This window comes from Oncorhynchus gorbuscha, linkage group LG08 (assembly GCF_021184085.1).
Source record: "Oncorhynchus gorbuscha isolate QuinsamMale2020 ecotype Even-year linkage group LG08, OgorEven_v1.0, whole genome shotgun sequence".
Lineage (NCBI taxonomy): Eukaryota > Metazoa > Chordata > Actinopteri > Salmoniformes > Salmonidae > Oncorhynchus > Oncorhynchus gorbuscha.
In genome coordinates this window covers 15,501,961-15,527,917 of record NC_060180.1, presented here as the reverse complement: position 1 = coordinate 15,527,917, position 25,957 = coordinate 15,501,961, and the positions used below count along the sequence as shown (strand labels likewise).

Genomic DNA, 25,957 nt, shown 5'->3' with positions numbered 1-25,957 from the left:
CCTTGGTGTCCACATCACCAACGAACTAACATGGTCCAAGCACACCAAGACGGTCGTAAAGAGGGCACGGCAAAACCTATTCCCCCTCAGGAGACTGAAAAGATTTGGCATGGGTCCTCAGATCCTCAAAAGGTTCTACAGCTGCACCATCGAGAGCATCCTGACTGGTTGCATCACTGCCTTGTACGGCAATTGCTCGTCCTCCGACCGCAAGGCACTATAGAGGGTAGTGCGAACGGCCCAGTACATCACTGGAGCCAAGCTTCCTGCCATCCAGGACCTCTATACCAGGCGGTGTCATAGGAAGGACCTAAAAAAATTGTCAAAGACTCCAGCCACCCTAGTCATAGACTGTTCTCTCTGCTACTACATAGCAAGCGGTACCGGAGTGCCAAGTCTAGGTCCCAGAGGATTCTAAAGAGCTTCTAACCACAAGCCATAAGACTCCTGAACATCTAATCAAATGGCTACCCAGACTATTTGCATTTTTTTCAACTGCATTGTTGGTTATGGGCTTGTAAGTAAGCATTTCACTGTTGTATTTGGCGCATGTGACTAATACAATTTGATTTATCATTACATAAAGAGTCCCCGTTATTTATTCTCTATGATTTGACTATATTTATTAAGATCCCCATTAGCCGACACCAATGGCGACAGCTAGTCTAAACTGGGGTTCGACACAACGATAAAGACAGACAAAATAGTTTATAATTGACATACATTTAAAAACATTAACATGTAGTGTGCATCTATCAGTTACACATACCGTACATGTCAATACATACACACAACAAGTAGGTCACATGGGGGAGAAACGTTGTGCAGTGAGGTGTTGCTTCATTTGTTTTGCTGTTCACAATGTGAGATGGAAAAGAGTTCCATGCACTCATTTACATTTACATTTAAGTAATTTAGCAGACGCTCTTATCCAGAACGACTTACAAATTGTCATGGCTCTGTATAATTGCATATAGATTGTATATAGACTTTTTCTATTGTATTATTGATTGTATGTTTGTTTATTCCATGTGTAACTCTGTTGTTGTTGTTGTTTGTGTCGCACTACTTTGCTTTACCTTGGACAGCTCGCAGTTGTAAATTAGAACTTGCACTCAACTAGCCTACCTGCTTAAATAAAGGTGAAAAAAATACAAAATAAATACTGTACGTTTCCTTGAATTTGTTCTGGACCTGGGAAAATACCCCTAGTGGCATGTCTGCTGGGGTAAGTGTGTGTGTCAGCTGTGTGTAAGTTGACTATGCAAACAATTTGGCATTTCCAACACATTTCTTATAAAAACAAGAAGTGATGCAGTCAGTCAGACTGGCATGCATAGTATTAATATCAGCCCTCTGATTACAATGAAGAGCAAAACGTGCCCCTCTGTTCTGGGCCAGCTGCAGCTTAACTAGGTTTTTCGTTGCAGCACTTGACCATATGACTGGACAATAATCAAGATAAGACAAAACTAGAGCATGCAGGACTTGCTTTGTGGAGTGTGGTGTCAAAAAAGCAGAACATCTCTTTATTACGGACAGACCTCTCCCCATCTTTACAACCATTGAATCTATATGTTGACCATGACAGTTTACAATCTAAAGTAACACCAAGTAATTTAGTCTCCTCAACTTGATCAACAGCCACACCATTCATTACCAGATTCAGTTGAGGTCTCGAATTTAGGGGATTTGTACCTTTCCTAGTGGCTGGGGATTTTAATGCAGGGAAACTTAGATCCGTTTTACCAAATTTCCACCAGCATGTTAAATGTGCAACCATAGAAGAAATAAATTCTAGACCACCTTTACTCCACACACAGAGACGCATACAAAGCTCTCCCTCGCCCTCCATTTGGCAAATCTGACCATAACTCCATCCTCCTGATTCCTGCATACAAGCAAAAATTTAAGTAGGAAGCACCAGTGACTTGGTCAATAAAAACAAAATAGTCAGATGAAGCAGATGCTAAGCTACAGGATGGTTTTGCTAGCACAGACTGGAATATGTTCCGGGATTCTTCTGATGGCATTGAGGAGTACACCACATCAGTCACTGGCTTCATCAATAAGTGCATTGATGACGTCATCCCCACAGTGACTGTACGTACATACCCCAACCAGAAGCCATGGATTACAGGCAACATCCGCACTGAGCTAAAGGGTAGAGCTGCCGCTTTCAAGGAGCGGGAAATTCTGCTATGCCCTCTGACGAACCACACCGGCTCCGATGCTCATCGGATGTGGCAGGGCTTGCAAACTATTACAGACTACAAAGGGAAGCACAGCCGAGAGCTGCCCAGTGACACGAGCCTACCAGACGAGCTAAATTACTTCTATGCTCGCTTCGAGGCAAGTAACACTGAAACATGCATGAGAGCATCAGCTGATCTGGGCGGCTGTGTGATCAAGCTCTCCACAGCCTTTAAACAAGTCAATATAATAATCCAGACGGATTACCAGGATGTGTACTCAAAGCACGCGCTGACCAACTTGCAAGCATCTTCACTGACATTTTCAACATGTTTCAAGCAGACCACTATAATCCTTGTGCCCAAGAACACTAAGGTAACCTGCCTAAATGACTCCGGCCAGTAGCACTCACATCTGTAGCCATGAAGTGCTTTGAAAGGCTGGTCATGGCTCACATAAACACCATTATCCCAGAAACCCTAGACCCACTCCAATCTGCATACAGTCCTAAGAGATCCACAGATGATGCAGTCTCTATTGCATTCCACACTGCCCTTTCCCTCCTGGACAAAAGGAACACCTATGTGAGAACGCTATTCATTGACTACAGCTCAGCATTCAACACCATAGTGCCCTCAAATCTCATCACTAAGCTAAAGACCCTGGGACTAAACACCTCCCTCTGCAACTGGATCCAGGACTTCCTGATGGGCCCCTCCAGGTGGTAAGAGTAGGTAACAACACATCCGCCACACTGATCCTCAAAACAGGGGCACGTCAGAGGTGCATGCTCAGTCCACTCCTATACTCCCTGTTCACTCATGACTGCACAGCCAGGCACGACTCCAACACCTTCAATAAGTTTGCCGATGACACAAGAGTGGTAGGCCTGATCGCTGACAACAACGAGACAGCCTATAGGGAGGTCAGAGACCTGGCTGTGTGGTGCCAGGACTACAACCTCTCCCTCAACGTGATCAAGACCAAGGAGATAATTGTGGACTACAAAGTTGTCTGCAAACTTGATTTGGAAGCATGCATGGCCACGCAGTCATGGGTAAACAGGGAGTACAGGAGGGGGCTGAGCATGCGCCATTGTGTTGCCCCTGTTTTGAGGATCAGCATAGTGCAGGCATTGTTGCATACCTTCACCACCTGGGGGTGGCCAGTCAGGAAGTCCAGGTCCCAGTTGCACAGGATTGGGGTTCAGACTGAGGGCCCCAAGACTAATGATGAGAATGGAGGTGATTACGGTGTTGAAAGCTGAGCTATAGTCAATGAACAGAATCCTTACATAAGTATTCCTCTTGTCCTGATAGGATAGGGCAGTGTGCAGTGCGATGGCATCATCCATGGATCTATTGGGGCGGTATGCAAATTGCAGTGGGTCTAGGGCAGGGGTGTCAAAGTCAAATGGACGGAGGGCCAAATAAAAAATTTAGCTACAAGCCGAGGGCCGGACTGTTCGAATGTTCATTGAAAAATTTTAAATGACGCATATAGTCTAGTGAACCTAATTGAACCTACTGAAAACCTTTTTTTTTTTCAAATCAAATCAAATTTTATTTGTCACATACACATGGTTAGCAGATGTTAATGCGAGTGTAGCGAAATGCTTGTGCTTCTAGTTCTGACAATGCAGTGATAACCAACAAGTAATCTAACTAACAATTCCAAAACTACAGTCTTATACACAGTGTAAGGGGATAAGGAACATGTACATAAGGATATATGAATGAGTGATGGTACAGAGCAGCATACAGTAGATGGTATCGAGTACAGTATATACATATGAGATGTGTGTAGACAAAGTAAACAAAGTGGCATAGTTAAAGTGGCTAGTGATACATGTGTTACATAAGGATGCAGTCGATGTTGTAGAGTACAGTATATACATATGTATATGAGATGAATAATGTAGGGTAAGTAACATTATATAAGGTAGCATTGTTTAAAGTGGCTAGTGATATATTTACATCATTTCCCATCAATTCCCATTATTAAAATGGCTGGAGTTGGGTCAGTGTCAATGACAGTGTGTTGGCAGCAGCCACTCAATGTTAGTGGTGGCTATTTAACAGTCTGATGGCCTTGAGATAGAAGCTGTTTTTCAGTCTCTCGGTCCCAGCTTTGATGCACCTGTACTGACCTCGCCTTCTGGATGATAGCGGGGTGAACAGGCAGTGGTTCGGGTGGTTGATGTCCTTGATGATCTTTATGGCCTTCTGTAACAACGGGTGGTGTAGGTGTCCTGGAGGGCAGGTAGTTTGCCCCGGTGATGCGTTGTGCAGTCCTCACTACCCTCTGGAGAGCCTTACGGTTGAGGGCGGAGCAGTTGCCGTACCAGGCGGTGATACAGCCCGCCAGGATGCTCTCGATTGTGCATCTGTAGAAGTTTGTGAGTGCTTTTGGTGACAAGCCGAATTTCTTCAGCCTCCTGAGGTTGAATAGGCGCTGCTGCGCCTTCTTCACGACGCTGTCAGTGTGAGTGGACCAATTCAGTTTGTCTGTGATGTGTATGCCGAGGAACTTAAAACTAGCTACCCTCTCCACTACTGTTCCATCGATGTGGATAGGGGGTGTTCCCTCTGCTGTTTCCTGAAGTCCACAATCATCTCCTTAGTTTTGTTGACGTTGAGTGTGAGGTTATTTTCCTGACACCACACTCCAAGGGCCCTCACCTCCTCCCTGTAGGCCGTCTCGTCGTTGTTGGTAATCAAGCCTACCACTGTTGTGTCGTCCGCAAACTTGATGATTGAGTTGGAGGCGTGCGTGGCCACGCAGTCGTGGGTGAACAGGGAGTACAGGAGAGGGCTCAGAACGCACCCTTGTGGGGCCCCCGTGTTGAGGATCAGCGGGGAGGAGATGTTGTTGCCTACCCTCACCACCTGGGGGCGGCCCGTCAGGAAGTCCAGTACCCAGTTGCACAGGGCGGGGTCGAGACCCAGGGTCTCGAGCTTGATGACGAGCTTGGAGGGTACTATGGTGTTGAATGCCGAGCTGTAGTCGATGAACAGCATTCTCACATAGGTATTCCTCTTGTCCAGGTGGGTTAGGGCAGTGTGCAGTGTGGTTGAGATTGCATCGTCTGTGGACCTATTTGGGCGGTAAGCAAATTGGAGTGGGTCTAGAGTGTCAGGTAGGGTGGAGGTGATATGGTCCTTGACTAGTCTCTCAAAGCACTTCATGATGACGGAAGTGAGTGCTACGTGGCGGTAGTCGTTTAGCTCAGTTACCTTAGCTTTCTTGGGAACAGGAACAATGGTGGCCCTCTTGAAGCATGTGGGAACAGCAGACTGGTATAGGGATTGATTGAATATGTCCGTAAACACACCGGCCAGCTGGTCTGCGCATGCTCGGAGGGCGCGGCTGGGGATGCCGTCTGGGCCTGCAGCCTTGCGAGGGTTAACACGTTTAAATGTCTTAATCACCTCGGCTGCAGTGAAGGAGAGACTGCATGTTTCCGTTGCAGGCCGTGTCAGTGGCACTGTATCGTCCTCAAAGCGGGCAAAAAAGTTATTTAGTCTGCCTGGGAGCAAGACATCCTGGTCCGTGACTGGGCTGGATTTCATCTTGTAGTCCGTGATTGACTGTAGACCCTGCCACATGCCTCTTGTGTCTGAGCCATTGAATTGAGATTCCACTTTGTCTCTGTACTGACGCTTAGCTTGTTTGATAGCCTTACGGAGGGAATAGCTGCACTGTTTGTATTCAGTCATGTTGCCAGACACCTTGCCCTGATTAAAAGCAGTGGTTCGCGCTTTCAGTTTCACGCGAATGCTGCCATCAATCCACGGTTTCTGGTTAGGGAATGTTTTTATCGTTGCTATGGGAACGACATCTTCGACGCACGTTCTAATGAACTCTCACACCGAATCAGCGTATTCGTCAATATTCCCATCTGACGCAATACGAAACATGTCCCAGTCCACGTGATGGAAGCAGTCTTGGAGTGTAGAGTCAGCTTGGTCTGACCAGCGTTGGACAGACCTCAGCGTGGGAGCCTCTTGTTTTAATTTCTGCCTAACAAATATATTCCAATATGATCAGATAAATAAAGCAATATTTTCTTATGGCTCTGTCAGTAATCTTTAATTTTCAACAGACACAAAAGACAAATTTCCTTTATATAAAAATCCCCATAACATGAACATTAAATGAAAGAAACCGGTATTCAAGGCACCATCAGTAGCCTATATTTTCTATTTTAGCAAAAGTGGGCTAAATTTACTTCAAAGAAAAAAACAATAATAGCAATTTTCTATCATCCACTCAACTGAAATATTTTTAAAATATAATTGGATTGAAATACAATAAAATAAAGTGCAAAAATCTATTAATCAAAAACAACACTTTGTTTAAGGAGAAGTAACATGCAGTGAAAACAAATAAACTTTAACTTTTAAACTTGAACTGAGTAAAAACTCTAAATATGTGATTGCACAGTAATGTTCACTTGTTTGAGGTTGAGGGTGATACTTGGTGGTGTCCCATCTTTTCCACAAGTTCATCAATGTTCGGGGTAAGGCTCTGAGCTGAGGAAATCCTCAGAATTGAGTGGAGGTGTTCAGCAGTAAGTCGACTTCTGTGTGATGTTTTGTTCAAGTTCAAAGAAAACAGTTGTTCACACAGGTATGTGCTGCCAAACATAGACAACGTTTGAGCAGCCTGGATGCGCAGCTGGGGCATTGTGTCGGGGAGGAAACGGGCGAACTCCGCAGCACCCACTGCCGCATATTTTGCCCTCAGTGCATCATTGCATTGGAGGTCAATCAACTCCATTTGGAGGTTTGGTGGTGAGCTTTCCACGTCAACAGCAAATGGGTTACCGAGCAGTTCCAACCTGCTTTTTTGTGCTTCAAAGTCAGCAAATCGGCGTCGAAAGTCAGCGGCAAGCATACCTATTTTATCAGCCAACTGTGCGCTCGGGAACGCACTGGTAGAGAGCTTCTCTTTCATGGTCTGGCAGCTGGGAAAGTGGCTCAAATTTTCTTTCCGCATCTGCGTCTCCCACAGAGTCAGTTTGGTTTTAAATGCCTTCACTGTACTGTACATATCAGAGATGACACGATCCCGACCCTGCAGCTGCAAGTTCATTGCATTCAGATGACTCATAATGTCACACAGAAAAGCCATTTCACACAGAAACATTTCGTCTCGGAGTTGTGTTGTGTCTTTCCCTTTGCTGTCCAAGAACAGACAAATCTCCTCACGAAGCTCGAAACATCTTTGAAGCACCTTTCCCTGGCTTAGCCATCGCACCTCTGTGTGATAAGGCAAATCACCATGCTCCGTTTCTAACTCCGTCAGAAATGCCTTGAACTGGCGGTGATTCAAACCTTTGGCTCTGATAAAGTTAACTGTGCGCGTGATGATGCTCATTACATGCTCCATTTTCAAGGCTTTACCGCACAACGCTTCCTGGTGTATGATACAATGATAAGCTGTCAGCTCACCTGTCGCGTTTTCCTCTTGCATCTTTTCCCGTATCTTTGCCACCAGTCCGCTCCTGTGTCCACACATCGCAGGTGCTCCGTCGGTTGTCAAACCCACGAGTTTTTCCCAAGGCAGCTCCATCTCATTTACACATCTTGACACCTCTTCATACAAATCATGCCCCGTAGTTGTGCCATGCATAGGACGTAAAGCCAAAAACTCCTGTCACGCTTAGGCTGGAGTCCACTCCGCGGATGAAAATTGACAACTGGGCAATGTCAGAAATGTCGGTGCTCTCATCCACAGCCAAGGAATATGCAATGAAATCTTTTCCCTTTTTCACAAGCTGCTCTTTTAGATTGATGGACAACTGGTCTACTCTCTCGGCAATGGTGTTTCTGCTCAGACTCACATTTAAAAAGAGTTGCCTTTTTTCTGGGCAAACTTCGTCACAAACTTTAATCATGCAGTTTTTGATGAAATCCCCCTCCGTAAATGGCCGGGCTGATTTAGCGATCTCTTCTGCCAAAATAAAACTGGCCTTGACAGCAGCCTGGCCTTGTGATTTGGCTTTTTTGAACAGAGCCTGTCGAGATTTGAGGCCTCGTTTTAATTCCTCTGCCTTTTGTAGCCTTTGTTCCATGTCCATATTCTTGTTTTTGTCCGCGTGTTTCGTTTCATAATGTCGTCTCAGATTATACTCTTTCAGTACCGCCACACTTTCTCCACACAGAAGACACACAGGTTTTCCAGCTACCTCCGTGAACAAATACTCCGACTCCCACCTTGTTTGAAACCCCCGGTTCTCAGTGTCCACCTTCCGTTTTGCCATTTTTGATGGGTATCTGAAAGTTAATTTTACTGTGATGCTGACAACTGCTGTGCCAATAAATATTGAAATGAAGCAGCCTACTGCTCGGTGCGTCACCGTTGCATTGTGGGAAATGTAGTATTGGTGCGTGTAAAAGATCTGCGGGCTGCCGGCTTGCTGCGGTCTGCGGGCCGGTTCTAATAACAAATCAAGATCATCCCAGGGGCCGTAAAAAACCTTCTCGCGGGCCGGATGTGGCCCGCGGGCCTTGACTCTGACATATGTGGTCTAGGGTGTCGAGTAAGGTGGACATGATATGATCCTTAACTAGCCTCTCAAAGCACTGATGACAGAAGTGAGTGCTATGGGGCGATAGTCATTTAGTTCAGTTACCTTCGCTTTCTTGGGTACAGGAACAATGGTGTACATCTTGAATCAAGTGAGGACAGCAGACTTGGATAGGGAGAGATTGAATATGTTCGTAAACACTCCAGCCAGCTGGTCGGTCTGCGCACTTGGGAGGACCCGGCTCGGGGTGCTGTCTGGGCCTGTACTCACATCGGCCACGGAGAACAAGAGCTCACAGTCCTCTGTAGCGGCCAGTGTGAGCAGCACTGTTTTATCCTCTAAGCGGGCAAAGGTGTTTGGCTTGTCAAGGATAAAGACGTCAGTGTCGTGGCTGGTTTTCCCTTTATAATTCGTGATTGTCTGGAGTCCCTGTCACATACATCGTGTCTGAGCCATTTAATTGAGATTCCGCTTTGTTTCTGTACTAACGTTTTGCCTGTTTGATTGCCTTACGGGGGGGCATAACAGGACTGTTTGTATGCAATCATATTCCCAGTCACCTTGCTGTGGGGAAATGCAGTGGTCCCACTTTAGGTTTTGTGCGATTGCTGCCACGTTTTTTGGTTTGGATAGCCTGTACACAACATCGCCTGTACACTTCCTGATGAACTCAGTCACCGTGTCAGTGTATACGTCACTGTTATTCTCAGAGGCAACCCGGAACATGTCCCAGTCCGCGTGATCAAAACAGTCTTGAAGCATGGATTCTGATTGGTCAGACCAGCATTGAATATACCTCAGCACAGGAACTTCCTGTTTTAGTTTCTGGGAGGGGGGGCAAAATGGAGTCGTAATCGGATTTGCCGAAGGGGGGTCGGGGAGGGCCTTGTAGCCATCCTGGAAGGGGGAGAAACAATGGTTATGAGTTTTTGAAGAGCGAGTACTACAGGCAATGTGTTGATAGAACTTCGGTAGCGTTTTCCTCAGATATGCAGTTTCTAGTTTGAACAAGGTCCAGTGTAGTTCCTTGAGAGCTGTCGTGGTATCGGCTTGAGGGGGAATACACATAGCTGTGACGATAATCGAAGAAAATTATCTAGGGAGGTAATGCCGTCTGCATTTGATTGTGAGGTATTCTAGGTCGAGTGAACAAATGGACTTGAGTTCCTGCACGTTACCTCAATCACACCATGAGTAGTTAATCATGAAACATACACCACCTTTTTTCTTCCCGGAGAGTTCTTTATTCCTATCCTAAATGTATTGAAAACCCAGCTGGCTGTATGGATGGGGACAGTACATCCGGAGAGAGCCATTATTCCATGAAACAGAGTACGTCTCTCTGGAAGGAGATCCTCACCCTGAGCTCGACAACTTTATTGTCCAGGGACAGAACATTAGCGAGTAATATACTCAGAAGCGGTGGAAGGTGTGTACGCCTCCTGAGTTGGACTAAAAGTCCCCTCCGAAAACCTCTTCACCGGCGGCGTCTTGGATTAGCCTCTGGAATAAGTTCAATCGCCTTGGAAGGTATGAACAAAGGATCCAATTCAGGAAAGTCGTGATACCTGGTCGAAATGATGTTGAGTTTCCCGTTTCACTGTATGGAATAATGCGAAGAACATTCTGGGCTAGGGGTAGTGTGTGTGTGTGTGTGTGTGTGTGTACCTGAAGCTGCTGCAGCTCTCTGATGTTGGAGTCACACTGCAGCTGCAGGTCCCTCATCTGGTTCTCATGTTTCTGATGTTGATGGAGTCTCTCGTTCTTCTGCCTCTTCTCCTCCTGGGCCGCAAACTGGAACAAAAACACAACACCTCACATTATTCTGTTGAAAAAAATATATAACTGTGTGTGTACCGTACACACTATAAAATACCTGTTTGATCTTCTCCCTTTCCTGCTCCGGGGTGCCAGGTGCAGAGGTGATGCGAAGGCTCTTCTTGAACATGGCCATGCGTGTCTTGGCATCACCCCGCTGGATCTTCGGCAGACGACCTCTCTCCTGGGCCTGTCTGTTCTTCATCTCCTCAATCAGACGCTGGTTGTAGCGCTGCATCTGCTCCATTTCCTACACGACACATTTCAATTATTAACCTTTATTTAACTTGGGAAGTCAGTCAAGAACAAATTCTTATATGCAATGGCGGCCTACCAAAAGGCAAAAAGGCCTCCTGCGAGGATAAAAAATAAATCAAATTGGACAAAAACACACATCACGACACACCACAACACTACATAAAGAGAGACATAAGACGACAACATAGCATGGCAGCAAAACCACACGACAACAGCACAATATGATAGCAGCACAAAACATGGTTCAAACATTATTGGGCACAGACAACAGCAAGAAGTTAGAGACAACAATACATCACGCGAAGCAGCCACAAATGTCAGTAAGAGTGTCCATTCAATACTTTATCTGGATCCACAATAAAATGCATTGAAATGAGAGCTCTAACCTTTCAGCACACTTTCAAATCACCCATTCATGTCAAAATGTAATGCACCTCACAGTCTAGCCTCAGTCCAGATTACCTGATGTAGATAATACCAATACTGGATTGTACTTCACCAGAGCTGTTCAGTAGGTCCCAGAGCCCTTACCTTCTCGTGTCTCTTGAGCAGCTGGTGTCTCTGCATGAAGTACTGGTCTTTGAGCTGCTGCTTGAGCAGCTGGTGCTTCTCCTGCAGGTGGCGCTCTTCCAGCTCCCACATGGCTGCCTCTCGAGCTGAGGGAGGAGGCCAGAGACACGTCAGGCGGGGTGGTAACGCAACACACACACACACACACAAGCAGCATTTCCGGTAAAGAGCACCATCTGGCAAGACAGGCTGGTCACAAATAAGTCATTCAGGAAATTGCATCACTGTGGTGGGAAAGTTATAACACAAAACTCCACTGAGAACTTCACCATTTACAATAGTATTATTTCACTATCAAATCCTTCATATAGCAAAAGGCATTCACCCATTGAGGAAGCCAAGGTGAAGTCATGTTAAATGATTGAGATCTCTCTCTTAGGCAGTCTCTTTATGGGAGTCTGTGGTAGGTATATGTATTTTTTCACAAAGCTGTTGTATGTGGCTAGGTTTGCTGTGTTCATAAGACTCTGTGGTACTGTACATTTCTCCCTCACCTCTCATGAGCTGTTGTATCTGGTTAAGTTTGAAAAGTGCATTCGGAAAGCATTAATTCCCCATTCCCTTTTACATAAAATATATATTTTTTCCAAATCTACCATAACGACAACCTGAAAACTGATTGGAGACATTTTTGCTAATTTAAAAAAAGAAATCCCTTTACATAAGTATTCAGACCCTTTGCTATGAGACTCAAAACTGAGCTAAGGTGCATCCTGTTTTCATTGACCATCCCTGGGATGATTAGAGTCCACCTGTGGTAAATTCAATTGATTGGACATGATTTGGAAAGGCACACACCTGTCTATATAAGGTCCCACAATTGACTGTGTCAGAGCAAAAACCAAGCCATGAGGTTGAAGGTATTCTTCGTAGAGCTTCGAGACAGGATAATGTTGAGGCACAGATCTGGGGAAGGGTACCAAAACATTTCTGCAGCATTGAAGGACCCAAGAACACAGTGACCTCCATCATTCTTAAATGGAAGACCTTTGGAACCACCAAGACTCTTCCTAGAGCTGGCCACCCAGCCAAACTGAGCAATCGGGTGAGAAGGACCTTGGTCAGGGAGGTGACCAAGAACCCAATGGTCACTCTGACAGAGCTCCAGAATTCCTCTGTGGAGATGGGAGAACCTTCCAGAAGGACAACCATCTCTGCAGCACTCCACCAAATCAGGCCTTTATGGTAGACTGGCCAGATGAAAGACACTCCTCAGTAAAAAGCACATGACAGACCGCTTGGAGTCCTAAAGGACTCTCAAGACCATGAGAAACAAGATTCTTTTGTCAGATGAAACCAAGATTGAGCTCTTTGGCCTAAATGCCAAGTATTGTCTGGAGGAAACCTGGCACCATCCCTACGATGAAACATGGTGGTGGAAGCATCATGCTGTGGGGATGTTTTTCAGAAGCTGGGACTCAGTCAGGATCGAGAGAAAGACGAACGGAGCAAATTACAGAAAGATCCTTGATGAAATCCTGCTCCAGAGCGCTCAGGACCTCAGACTGGGGCAAAGGTTCACCTTCCAACAGGACAACGACTCTAAGCACACAGCCAAGACAACGTAGAAGTGGTTTCGGGGACAAATCTCTGAATGTCCTTGAGTGGCCCAGTCAGAGCCCAGACCTGAACCCGATCAAACACCTCTTGAGAGACCTGAAAATATCTGGGTAGCGACGCTGCCCCATCCAACCTGACAGAGCATGAGATGATCTGCAGAGAAAAATGGGAGAAACTCCCAAAATACAGGTGTGCCAAGCTTGTAGCGTCATACCAAAAAAGACTTGAGGTCGTAATTTCTGCCAAAGGTGCTTCAACAAAATTTCTGAGTAAATGGTCCGAATACTTCTGTAAATGTGATAATTTTTTTTTTTTTTGCACAAAAAAAAAAATTATGTTCTTTGTCATTATGGGATATTGTGTGTAGATTGATGTGGGCAAAAACAATTTAATCCATTTTAAAATAAGGCTGTAACGCAACAAGATGTGGAAAAATTCAACAAGTCTGAATACTTTCTGAATCCACTGATTTCATATCTCTCTATGGTACTGTACATCTCTCTCTCGCGAGCTGTTGTATGTGGTTAAGTTTGCTGTATTATAGCGCTCTATGGTACTGTAAATCTCTCTCTCACCTCTCATAAGCTGTTGCTTGTGGTTGAGGCAGTCTCTCTCGATGGTGGCGATCTCATGTTTGTGCTGCTGGATGATCTTCTTCAGGGCTCCATCCAACTCCTGCTGCTGCTTCTGCAGAAACTCCTGCTCCTGAGGATGGAGAGAAGGGAGAGAGAGAGGGGGTATGGGGGACAGAAGGGGAGTGAGCAGGGATAAGGGGAGGAAGTGGGGCAAGGTAAAGGTATCAGAGGGTGATAAGAGGACAATACGTGGGTAGATGGGGGTTCATTGACAGAAGATGGAGGGATGAGACATGGGCAGGAGGGATGCAGGAGATGGTGGGGTAAAAAAACAGACAAATGGTGCGAGTGAGGTATAGAAATGAGGCATGGGGATAAGGAACATTTAGAAAGGACAGGGGGTTAAGAGTTGATGACAGAGAGGGGAGAGAGAAGGAAAGAGGCAAACATGAGTGATTTGATTTATTGTGCATCACACACCAGGGACAGCCAGAACAGTGCAGACTACATGAAGGAACTTTCATAAATACCATGCCAACCACTACTATAGATCAACACAGTACAGTACTACACTCCAAAGAAGAAGCACATCATTGACTGCAGTCAGTGGGGCAAAGAGACAGTCAGAAGTCATGGGAATGATCCAACATTTGAGGAATGGATGGAAAGAGAGAAAAACATTTAACAACCCAGTCGAGATCCAGTTTCCATGTATGACGACATCCAAATTGACATTCACAGAAAGAGTCAATTATACATAACATCATTACGGTAAAATAATATGCCTGGTTATTGTTGCTGAGGGGTATGTTTTACATGATTACTAAACATGAAACCAACGTTATTGTCCTGGTCATGCCTTTTGAAGCCATCATTGAGGAAAAGCTTTCCAATAGAAAATTAAGTTTAAAGATTCACTATGCAGAAATTGCTCTGCCATTTCCTGGATGTAATAGTAATATCTCATTTCAGTTTGTGACAAAACAAGCCAGTATAGTGTAGAGAATCATTGTACCATCTAAACCACAGTGAAGTATATTTTCCATAACAAAAAAATATAGTATTTTGAGCTGTTTGAAGCTGGTGTACAAAACCGAAAGTAAGACGCAAAAACTAAACTTAAGAACCGAAAGCACAGAAATAACGCACATAGAACCGATCTACCGCTTCTTAGACAAGCTTTCAACGAGAATGCCAGATCTGTAACTGACATTTCCGTGTGAATTTGGTCGGGTCGTCTAGAAAGTGACATATTGCAGATTTAACAATGATTTATTCTATGATATTTCTCAGCAGGCTACACTACTATTAACATTTACAATATTATACTTATTAACTTCTTAGGTTTTAATCCAAGAGCGTTAGCATAACCTAGAGTTACCATAAAATACTCTCCATTGGATCACACCACAAAAAAAAGGTTCAGCTCTGTTGCAGTCTCCCAAACAGTGTGATGTCACAGGTGGAGGCGTAACATACAGGACACATCTACAGTTACAGTGCGTGGCAGAAGAGATACCAAACAGAAGGAGAAGTACCAGTGTGGCAACACAGTGACAACACTGCAATACATCGACACCACAATGCTCGCATGTGCAGTCTCAATCTCAATCAGGTTTACACTTTGACGAAGACATACACATGTGAGCAGGTGGCCGGTAGAGACGGAGAGGGGGTGACAACTTACATCCTGCATCTGAGCGTTGAAGAGAGCACATGAGGACAACTGAAAAGACTGTATCATAATCTGGGCCACACCCTGTGGAGGAGAGCACACAGCGCACTCATCCAGATCAGGGAGAGAGCACACGCTACACACAGCAGGCTGAGGAAAACACACACAAAAGACACACAAAGACCGACAGACACAGGCTAAAGAAACACTCCCGCACACCCAAAGACAGACACTCGCCTCGACACAGGCCGAGAAACACAAAGACAATCCAGTCAACAGGAACAACCACACGCACACACCAGACACACTCTCCCGGAGTTTCTAAACCTTTTTCTGTTTTAGGGGTAGACTAAAAGCAGGAGTGAGGCGCATGGCACAGTAGGAGGACGAATTCAGGTTATTCATATGCATAACGAATACAGGATGGGTTAGTGTCGTTGTTGTCCTATTCATGCGTGGTCAGATTGAGTTGCCTGTGCAGTAGGAACTACTAGTCACACTTCTATTCCAGCGATCAATACAAAACTGTGTTAAACTTCCATGCTCCCTTTTTGATTAGCTCCTTTGATGGTCAGGTAAAAAACTGAGCTAACCAACTCCTGAAAACAATCATTTCAAAAATGGAGGGGGAAAGAATAACAAGGGGGATGAGATCTTGTCCTCAACAACGCTCAGAGACATTTGAAGAGGCGTGTATTTGTGGGACAAGATTTGAGAAAGTGTGTGTGTGAGTGAGTGAGTGAGTGAACATTTACCTTTGGAGTCTGAATGAGAGATAGATCTTCCTTTAAGAGTTTCATGAGCGCTCTCCTCATGAATTTGGGTGACTGTTCAACTTCCTGTTTCACCTATAGTGTGGGAAAACTGGGAGTTGTAGTTTCCTGGACAGCTATGTACGGCAGCCATAATAACTCGGGGAAAAGTCATGCAAGGACCTGATGAATTAATTTAGATATCCACAAACCCTGGTTTGATTGATAGTGTCTCCACGCTAGATCTCCAAGGGGTCGGTGTTCGATTTAATGAGGAAATGTTTTGCTTTGTTTGATTAGAAGAGTGTCCAAAACCTTTAAGCGTAAAGACATGTTTCCAGTGTTTGAGGGATTAGAGTTGATTAGTTTCTGTTGACAGACTTGATACCTGCATGATTAAATCAGCTTGCAGTGTTAAATAGGAAAACAAGCTTGTCTGGAATAATTCCCTAGTGTTAACTTCCCACCATGCAAGTCCTTTAGAGAGATTTCATCTTATGTACAGAATGCTTCCACAGTGATCTCAAAAGAAGGTGCACACTCCAATTCCAGTCTGTAAAATATATTTTTAGTTTTGACCACAGACAGCTAAGGCAGTTTTGTTGAGACATGGCACCAAAATCATTTCCAGAGGTTTCTCCTGACCACAGTTATTCTTTTGTCAAGACATTCTCTTGAGACAGCTTGGTATTTGAATGTGCATCAATCTTGGGATCACTGGTCAGTAAGAAAATCCCCAATAGGAAAAGGCCTAAACTGCTACCATACTTCACAGGGCCATTGAAGTGTTTCATCAAAGATGTAATCCTATGAGCCTTTAACAAAATGAGTTTCCCAAAACCTGTCATCCCATCACCAAGCCCAACTCACACACACTCACACAAGCAACATGGTTACTTACACATAAATACAGTACAGTCAAATACATTTATGGACTAATATAACTTATAATACAATATAAATAGCCATATAATACAATATGAAATTTAACAATATATAAAACAACTATGCCAGAAATAAATATGGATTTTAAAGATTCATTCCAGGAGCCAGTGCACATCCTGTATAGGTTCGAAGTAGTTGCTATGTTCAGATGAGCAGCGAGAACGGTCAGTCTAATCAGGTGTGTAGGATTGCCATGCATGTATGAAATAACCACCATCACAGAGTTAGATAGGCTTGGCTATGAGAGTTGCCTGAGAACACTTCACCAACATGGCAGAATACTTAAAGCTTCCCAGATAGCTAATGGAGCTATAAGAGCAGCATAAATTAGACACAGTAAAGCTAAGCTACATTGCCTGTACTCTACACAGAACAAAGAATGCATCATTTACAGAACTTGGAAAAAGAAGCCACATCATTTTCAGATGTATGGCATGAATTTTTTTAAAAGCACATTGTATGCATGACTAGTACCAAGAAATAAGGCAAGAGTTGCATGCCAAAGCTGTTGAGCAGAGAATCACCCTGTTGCATCCCCAGAAATCATGAAAAATGCATGATACAGGCTTATTATGGCTATAGACTATAATAAACAGTTTATAAACCACTTATAAACCCTTTATAAATTATACCCAAATGTAAGGAAGGTATCAACAGCAAGGAAAATGGGAGTTTATTTAGATATCAGCACACCAGCTCTGGTAAGTAAGCCCCAGTCCCCAACAGTCTCATGCACTTTCCACTCATGACAAGAGTTTGAGGCATTGCACATGCACAGACCCACGGCCCCTTACCTCCTTCTTGCGGTTCTTGAGCATGTTCTGGAACTTGGAGAGCTCCTTGTCCTGCTCGGCCTTGATGCGTTTTGCCTCGTCCCTCAGCCGGTTGGTATGGTCCTGCTCCAGCCGCTCGATGGTCTGCTTCTGTTTCTTCTCCAGATTCTCCACCTCCTGGTCGTACTGACGCTTCTTACCCTGACGGAACACACATGGGATTAGTAAGATCAGGCCTTCACAAAGACAAATGCCTATCCTTAGTGGAATGGCAAATGCTTCTTTTGATTATATTTATTATGGATCCCCATTCGCTGCTGCCAAGGCAGGGGTCCAGCAAAATGAAGGCTCTTATACCATTTTAAAAACATTACAATACATTCACAACAGATTCTGACTCTTGAGGGATGTATATTATTAAAGTATTCGAACATGTCCCAAAGGAATAACAGTTGCTCATTTTGTTATTAATTTCTATCTAAATACGTGTGCAGGATAAAAACCCATTGATATGAATCATCTGGTTTCCAAGGGGACATCCCTAGACAACAACAATGGCATGCACAGATAGCTGCACCAGGATGGGTGACTTACAGTCATCTCCTGCTCGAACCGGCGGTAGATCTGTTCTCTCTGCTGCTGCAGCTTGTCGCTGAGCGCCTGCTGGGCTCTATGCTCCTCCTTCTGCAGCAGACGCAGCTCTCTCAGCTCCTGGCGCCTGACAGCACACAACAACAACACTTCACATTTGGACTCAACAGATTTCCACCTTCAACTAATGAATAATAACGTATTATATTTCACTCCCGGGAGGGGCACGGAATCTGTCCATAGGTGAGTAAGGTGACCGATTAATATCCTGATTTGACTCGAAATGGAGTCAAAATGGAATGAACCCAGCTCTCAACTCAAGACACCAACAGAAGAACAGCAGACGACATTTGAGATGGAGTATTTTTTTCACTGCTTTTTAAAACATACAGAGGCCAAAATAGACCATAAAAGTCGACCCATCATCATTGTTCATCAATCTTGGAGTTGTAAAAGCCAGGGAACTGAGCAATGAATGACAACTATTTATGGCAGGGCTCCGAAATGGGTCACATGCCATATTTAGTCACGGTAGAGAGGAGAGAAATACCTCAGGAATCTCATCTCCTCGTTCTTGGTGTCGTTATCGGTGACTATCTTTGACGTGGTCACACTGACCTCCACTCCATCTACCATGAACTTACGGGTCTTCTTCAGAGTCTTCTTCTGCCGTCTCGTGTCCTGTGGAGAAAAGGAGTTTGTTTTACGTAATATCTGAATTGAAGTGCATGTGTTGGCCCCTTAAATAGGATGTTCACTTGAATGGCACTATGTATATCCTGTATATAGGACACATTTGTCATCATTGGTCCTTGTTACCTGTATGGACACAGACCCCGCCTCAGCCTTTTTGGACAGGAAACTGGAGATGGATAGGTTGAGGTCCATGCTGTTGCTATCTGCTGCAGAGCTGCTCCCAGAGTCAGAATCCTTCTCCACATCTGGCTCCGACTTAACAGGAGTGCTTTCCTGGTCGGTCTTTGACTCCGAAACAGCATCCTGGGATGGAGCTTCCTCATCTGGTGGCTTCTCCTCCCTCTCGTCTGAGGTCACCTCCTCAAGAATCACCACCGGTATTACATTATTGTCTCTTTGGGCTTCTGTGTCCGCAGAGACCTCTGTGGAGCCCTCAGCTGCGTCTACCTCTGCGTCTGTGTTGACGTCCGATTCTGTGTTGTCTGTGTCTTCATTCAAGTCGGTGTCTGTGTTTATGTCTGTGACCCCATCAGCCTCTGGTTTAACCTCCTCTGTCATCTCCTCAATGAGCGTCTCCTTCTCAATCTCCTCTGGTTTAGCATTGACCTCGGTCGATACGGCGCGAGGCTCCTCTAAAGCACTCCTAGGCTGGTCCCCTGGATCTGTGAATTTGGTGGGAGGCTGGAGAATCACCTCTGGCTCCTCTTCGATTGGTTCCTTCTTCACATCCTCCTCCGTCTTCTTCTCCTCTACTTCTCCTCTTTCCTTCAGGAATACTTGTGGAGGTCCATCCTCTACTTTCTCCTCTTCCCCCGTCTCCTCACTCACAATCACACTCTCCTGTGTGTCTGATGGTGCTTCTGGCACAATGGTGATCTGATGGTCAGGAATCTCCTCAGGCTTTCCAGCAGGGCTTTCCTCTGGTTTGGGCTCCATGGCCTTCACCTGTCCATTGACTAAGTCCTCATTACTGGCATCAGACACCTCGTTCAGTTTCTCACCCTCTGCCCTGTCGCCCACGCTGGTCCCAAGGCCCTCGTCAGACAGCTTATCACTGGCCTTGTCCTCTGCAGTCTCAGGCTCTGTCTTCTCTGTGACTGAGTCCAGTGTAGAGGTGGTCTCAGAGAGCTTCTCATCCTCAGAGCTGGCCATGCTGGTGTCTGATGGCGCTCGCTTATGTCCGGGCACCACCTTCACAGAAACAACACATGGCCAATCAATGCTGTGAGACCTTTTGACCTTTTATGACATTGTACAACACTATTCCATTACATATTATGAAAACAGTGCGCTATACTACATACCAGAGTTGCATCCGTCTCTTCTTCTTCATCTTCCTCTTTGCCTTCTTCTATCTCCTCTAAGACGTCAGCATTGGCCTCAGCAATCAGCTCTCTCAGGGGTTTGTTGTCAACTACACTGCTAACAAAGGGATGCTGTATGGAATGGTGGCGAAACAATACAAGGTAGTAAATTATCCCACAATATGTAGTCAATACAGGAGCATACGTGTGACATCTGCATATCATTTAAATTAGGTGTTAGGGTGGGGTATTCCAGATGTTTGTTCTTCGCATGTGACAATAGAGGGAAAGAAGGCTTGGAAACAATTTTTTTCATATGCAGGTTATCGGACATGCCGAGTCGTTCACCTGCAAGAGCTGGGCTGTGCACCACCTACGGTCCACATTCTTATCCAGTGCCTTCCTCAGAAAGTCATTGAACTCTGGTGACCTGCCAAACAGAGGGGGAAACATATTTAAGACTACTTTTTATTTTACCTTTATTTAACTAGGCAAGTCAGTTAAGAACAAATTCTTATTTTCAATGACTGCCTAGGAACAGTGAGTCAACTACCTTGTTCAGGGGCAGAACAACAGATTTTTTTTTACCTTGTCAGCTCGGGGATTTGATCTTGCAACCTTTCGGTTACTAGTCCAACGCTCTAACCACTAGGCTACCTACCGCCCCATACAATGAAACTCTTTCGTCACCTGGTCTAGGGTCTGTTTCTACGACACTAGTCCTGACTCATTCCATCACCGCTCCCCCTCTACAAAATTATTCTACACTCTCACCAGCGTGAAGGCTGCATGAGTGTGGGCGGATCAGCCTTGGCTATTCTCAGCAGGACTCTCATGGGGTTCATCTCGTGGTTAGGAGGTTCTATCTGTGCCAGCTCAATCAGGGTGACCCCCAGGGACCAGATGTCAGCCTTGTAGTCGTACGGACGGTCCTTAGATGTCTCACACATCACCACCTCTGGAGCCATCCTGGAGAACCAGAGGAAAGAGAGGTTGTTTTAGTATGTGTACGTGTGTGTCAGGGTTTAAGTTAGCCGGTTATAGCTGGCTTTTGGACTGTATTTATTTTTTATTTTTAAAGAGGATGAAGAAAATTGGCTCCGGCCTGTTGTCCGGGAAACGAAGAAACCAATTCCCAAATGCGAAATCATACTTTTTAGCCTATTCATTGATGGAAATACCAGTCGATGGAAATACAATGCCATTGGAAATTATTCAGACCCCTTAACTTTTTACACATTTTGTTAGGCCTTGCCAGCAGCATACCACCCTGCATACCACTGCTGGTTTACTTCTGAAGCTAAGCAGGGTTGGTCCTGGTCAGTACCTGGATGGGAGACCAGATGCTACTGGAAGTGGTGCTGGAGGGCCAGTAGGAGGCACTCTTTCCTCTGGTCAAAAATAAATAAATAAATATCCCAATGCCCCAGGGCAGTGATTGAGGACACTGCCCTGTGTAGGGTGCCGTCTTTCGGATGGGACGTTAAAAGGATGTCCTAACTCTCTGAGGTCATTAAAGATCCCATGGCACTTATCGTAAGAGTAGGGGTGTTAACCCCGGTGTCTTGGCTAAATTCCCAATCTGGCCCTTGAACTATCATGGTCACCTAATAATCCCCAGTTTACAATTGGCTCATTCATCCCCTGTAACTATTCCCCAGGTTGTTGCTGCAGATGAGAATGTGTTCTCAGTCAACATAACTGGAAAAATAAATAAATACAATTCTAAAATGGATTAAATTGTTGTTGTCCCCCTGATCAATCTACATACAATAAATACCCCATAATGACAAATTAAAAACAGGATATTAGAAATGTTTGCAAAAAGGAAATATAAAATTTACATAAGTATTCAGACCCTTTACTCAGTACTTTCTTGAAGCACCTTCGGCAGCAATTACAGCCTCGATTCTTCTTGGGTATGACGCTACAAGCTTGGCACACCTTTATTTGGGGAGTTTCTCCAGATCCTCTCAAGCTCTGTCAGGTTGGATGGGGAACATCGCTGCACAGCTATTTTCAGGTCTCTCCAGAGATGTTCGATTGGGTTCAAGTCCAGACTCAAGGACATTCAGTGACTTGTTCCGAAGCCACTTCTGCATTGTCTTGGCTGTGTGCTTAGGGTCATTGTCCTGTTGGAAGGTGAATTTTTGCCCCAGTCGAAGGTCCTGAGCGCTCTGGAGCAGGTTTTCATCAAGGATCTCTGTACTTTGTTCCGTTCATCTTTGCCTCGATCCTAACTAGTCTCCCAGTCCATGCCGCGCTGAAAAACATCCCCACAGCATGATACTGCTTATATAGATATAAGGTCCCACAGTTGACAGGGCATGTCAGAGCAAAAACCAAGCCACCAATCAGGTGTGCAGTCCTCCACCAATCAGGTGTGCCTTTCCAAATCATGTCCAATTAATTGAATTTGCCACAGGTGAACTCCAATCAAGTTGTAGGAACATCTCAAGGGTGATCAATGGAAACAGGATGCACCTGAGCTCAATTTCGAGTCTCATAGCAAAGGGTCAAGAATACTTATGTAAATAAGGTTAAAAAAAATATATAAAAAAAATAATATTAATAATATATAATAAAGTTTTCGATTTAAGAGGTATTTTGTGTAGATTCTTGAGGATAAAAAAAATCGATATATTTTAAAATAAGGCTGTACATTTGACCGGTCATGCTTATCGGTCTATAGGTTAATTTGCATCATTTAGTTAAATTAGCTCGTGTACAGTATATTCGTTATGCATCTTATTTACCAGGCGTACTGCATACAGATACAGAGCCTTTGAGTGTAAAATCTGTAAGACCACGTGGGAGCTGCTGCTGCTACAGCATCTCAAACAGCAAATGCACAGGCAACGGAAGACAGGCAACAGAAGGCAGGCAACAGAAGGCAGGCTTCATCAGCGCGTCACACCCCACTTTGCAATGAGCTGGAGGCAGTATGCATTTTAAAAACATATACTTAACTGTTTGAAACCTGAATATTTTACTACACATTATGAGGCATGTCTCACCTTGATTCAAAGTAACCTGGCCAAAAATCAGACCATCTCTGTGGAGGCAATTCTTTTATATAAACTTTCTTTCATTATCCAGTAGCCAAACGCACAATCCTACTCATACAGTATTAGCAAACCATGCTAGTTGTTGCTTATTAGATCTCCCCTCTCTACATTTTGAATAGATATTTTCCATCTCTGTCAATTGACGCCGCTCGCATGTGCAGTGCGCTTTCCCCATAACTGCATTATGGAACAAACATTCACCCCGTAGCCTACTGACTTGTGCACATTGTTAAGCTTATAATGTGAAGAAATAATAGTTCTTCAACATTTTAAGCTGAATGTTCTGATCTGAGGCATCAGACACATTTTTTAAAATGTAGCTTAGGTCTACTGGTTGTTGTCACACGACTGTCCCAGGGTCTGTTTGGAATAGGCCATTTCTTTCTCGACAAACTGACCAATCGACTCTGTACACTTTTCTACAATGGGGAATAGTAGATTGACGTAGGCTAGTGATGTTGCTGTTCGTTACTCATCTTGCTGGCTAATGTAAATGTGGACAGTTATTCTAACACCTTCAAAGTGCGCATCAGAATGATGTACAGACCTCACATCGTTGCGTTCTCGAGTTGCATCTTCTGTTAATATAAATGACCATAATCTAAAATTGATTTCTGTCATCCTGAGCACCGTGGGTGGACACCCTAATCAGGTTACGCACCAATGCATACATGTCTGGTAAATGAATCAAATGTCCAGTAAATTAAAATGCTGCTGGTCAAATGTCCGGCACCACATTTCCCTAACGAAAACCCTCTGTGTGTGTGTGTGTGTGTGTGTGTGTGTGTGTGTGTGTGTGTGTGTGTGTGTGTGTGTGTGTGTGTGTGTGTGTGTGTGTAGTGAGTGAGTGAGTGCCCACAAGTACCATTATTTGTGTGTGTGTGTGGTGAAAACTGGTGTGCATTTGTGTACACCGAGTGTGCGTTCTGGTGTTAGTTTCAAATAATGTACTATTGGGAACATGAGTCAGTGCTTTGGACACTCTGAAAGAGCTTTTTCATTCACCCCTACAGTAATATACTGGTAATTAGCTTGACATCATCGCTGCGAAACAAATGGTTGCCCCGTGGCAATGAAATACCCCTCACACAAGTTTTGTTCAGTTCAAATCAGAAGCTCTATAATCAGAACAGTATGACTCACCAATATGGAGTACCAATGAAAGAATCTCTTCTCTGCAGCGTCATGGTATTCTTAGCGGACACGCCAAAGTCAGCTGAAAACAGACATCGATTCAGAATTTAGTAGTTGGGCAGTTGGGTAGAGATGGAGAATGAAAGAGACTTAATGCATTTCATTGTTTTTATAAGAAAAGGTTAATATAGGTTAGTATACATCCACATTATATGAATAATAAAGTACTACTTCTACTGTCATTGCTACAGTACCTTGTGATTATTTCAGAATGTTACTGTGTGTCTCAACGCAGTCTTCGAGTACATCTGAGAGGTCAAATGAAGCGTTGTGTAGCTAGCGACTGCCTGCTAATTAAGGCTACGCCTAGCCCCGTCATGACCCTCTGTATGCCTACATCATATGAATCACCATGGAAACTGTAGCTATGGATGCTATCACTTAACTCAACTGCAATCATTTACATATCCAAGGCTTAATTTGCATACATTTGCAGCCTGCATGTTGCCAATAATGATGATGAATCGCCCACATCATGAAACCTGTATTCTGAACAATACATATCAGGCCAGTGTCCAGTCCACTACATTCTCTACTGGGCTGGATGCAAAGGCACTCAAAGGGGTAGCACTTTTCCAGCCTAAAGCCTGTTAGGAGTGTCACGTTTGAACAATATCTTTTCAGGATACCAGTTAAACCTATTCGCAAGTCAACAGAGGACAGCCTACTACTCATGAAATACAGTGGGAGATATTCTTAGACAAAGAGCCAATAGAAGTCCAGCGAGGCAAGGCCTTACCCAATTTGATGTCTCCCTCTTGTGAGAAAAGGATGTTCCCAGCCTTCAGGTCTCTGTGGATGACCTTGATCTCATGAAGGTAGGCCAGGGCCTCCAACGTCTGCCTACACACCACCCGGATCTGGGGCTCTGTCAGAGGCCTCTCAAGCTCTGCAGAGGCAAAGATGGAAGCATCCACATGAATTTAGTGTACCATAAAATCTCTATCCACTGGAACTTTCTGCGTCGTATGTTGACATTTCATGAAGGTTTTACCAATGCTTTTATGTACTGTATCCTTCATAGTACATGGTGAACACACACTAAACATAACAATTTGGAGACATGGGGCTGTAACCCTTATCAACTGCAAAAGAGCACTGTTCCATGCCCTTCTTCCCACAGCCAGCAGTCATAACTGGACCAACAGCATGGTAGAGTGAGTCACACCATTAGACCACTCCTGATCCAACAGAAGAGGTTCAACCATGACATCTCCTCTCTGTTTAAAGAGTGAATGCTTTTAAAAAGCAAAGAATCTCTTTGAAAAACAGCCTGTGGCATCAATATGAGTCAGAAACAGTTATTCCAGTGTCAAAATTGACTACAAAGTGTAAATAGGATAATTTAGGTGATTAAGTCAGTCTAACCTAAAACGGAGTTTGGACCATCCGTGCGTTACAACGGGTAAATGATTTCATTTGATGATGTCCATTTGTCCACTAACATGGG

The 25,957-nt window shown here is 44.5% G+C and overlaps 1 protein-coding gene across 4 annotated transcripts in view; it reads right to left on the bottom strand.

Annotated features, from left to right (window-relative positions):
• The window catches only part of slka (STE20-like kinase a), a 42,839-nt gene that overhangs the window by 5,626 nt on the left and 11,256 nt on the right, over nucleotides 1-25,957 (bottom strand). The window contains exons 4-18 of one of the 4 annotated variants that reach the window (XM_046358611.1): nucleotides 25,247-25,396; nucleotides 24,457-24,529; nucleotides 21,020-21,214; nucleotides 20,594-20,675; nucleotides 20,246-20,377; nucleotides 19,065-20,132; nucleotides 18,796-18,926; nucleotides 18,249-18,372; nucleotides 17,676-17,855; nucleotides 15,940-16,032; nucleotides 15,197-15,268; nucleotides 13,510-13,639; nucleotides 11,336-11,460; nucleotides 10,605-10,796; nucleotides 10,397-10,522 (exon numbers count right to left, since the gene is read on the bottom strand). In XM_046358611.1, the coding sequence (XP_046214567.1) occupies nucleotides 10,397-10,522; nucleotides 10,605-10,796; nucleotides 11,336-11,460; nucleotides 13,510-13,639; nucleotides 15,197-15,268; nucleotides 15,940-16,032; nucleotides 17,676-17,855; nucleotides 18,249-18,372; nucleotides 18,796-18,926; nucleotides 19,065-20,132; nucleotides 20,246-20,377; nucleotides 20,594-20,675; nucleotides 21,020-21,214; nucleotides 24,457-24,529; nucleotides 25,247-25,396 (2,873 nt within the window). The remainder of the gene's footprint in view (nucleotides 1-10,396; nucleotides 10,523-10,604; nucleotides 10,797-11,335; nucleotides 11,461-13,509; nucleotides 13,640-15,196; nucleotides 15,269-15,939; nucleotides 16,033-17,675; nucleotides 17,856-18,248; nucleotides 18,373-18,795; nucleotides 18,927-19,064; nucleotides 20,133-20,245; nucleotides 20,378-20,593; nucleotides 20,676-21,019; nucleotides 21,215-24,456; nucleotides 24,530-25,246; nucleotides 25,397-25,957) is intronic. The other 3 variants (XM_046358612.1, XM_046358613.1, XM_046358615.1) reach the window with 3 other exon arrangements.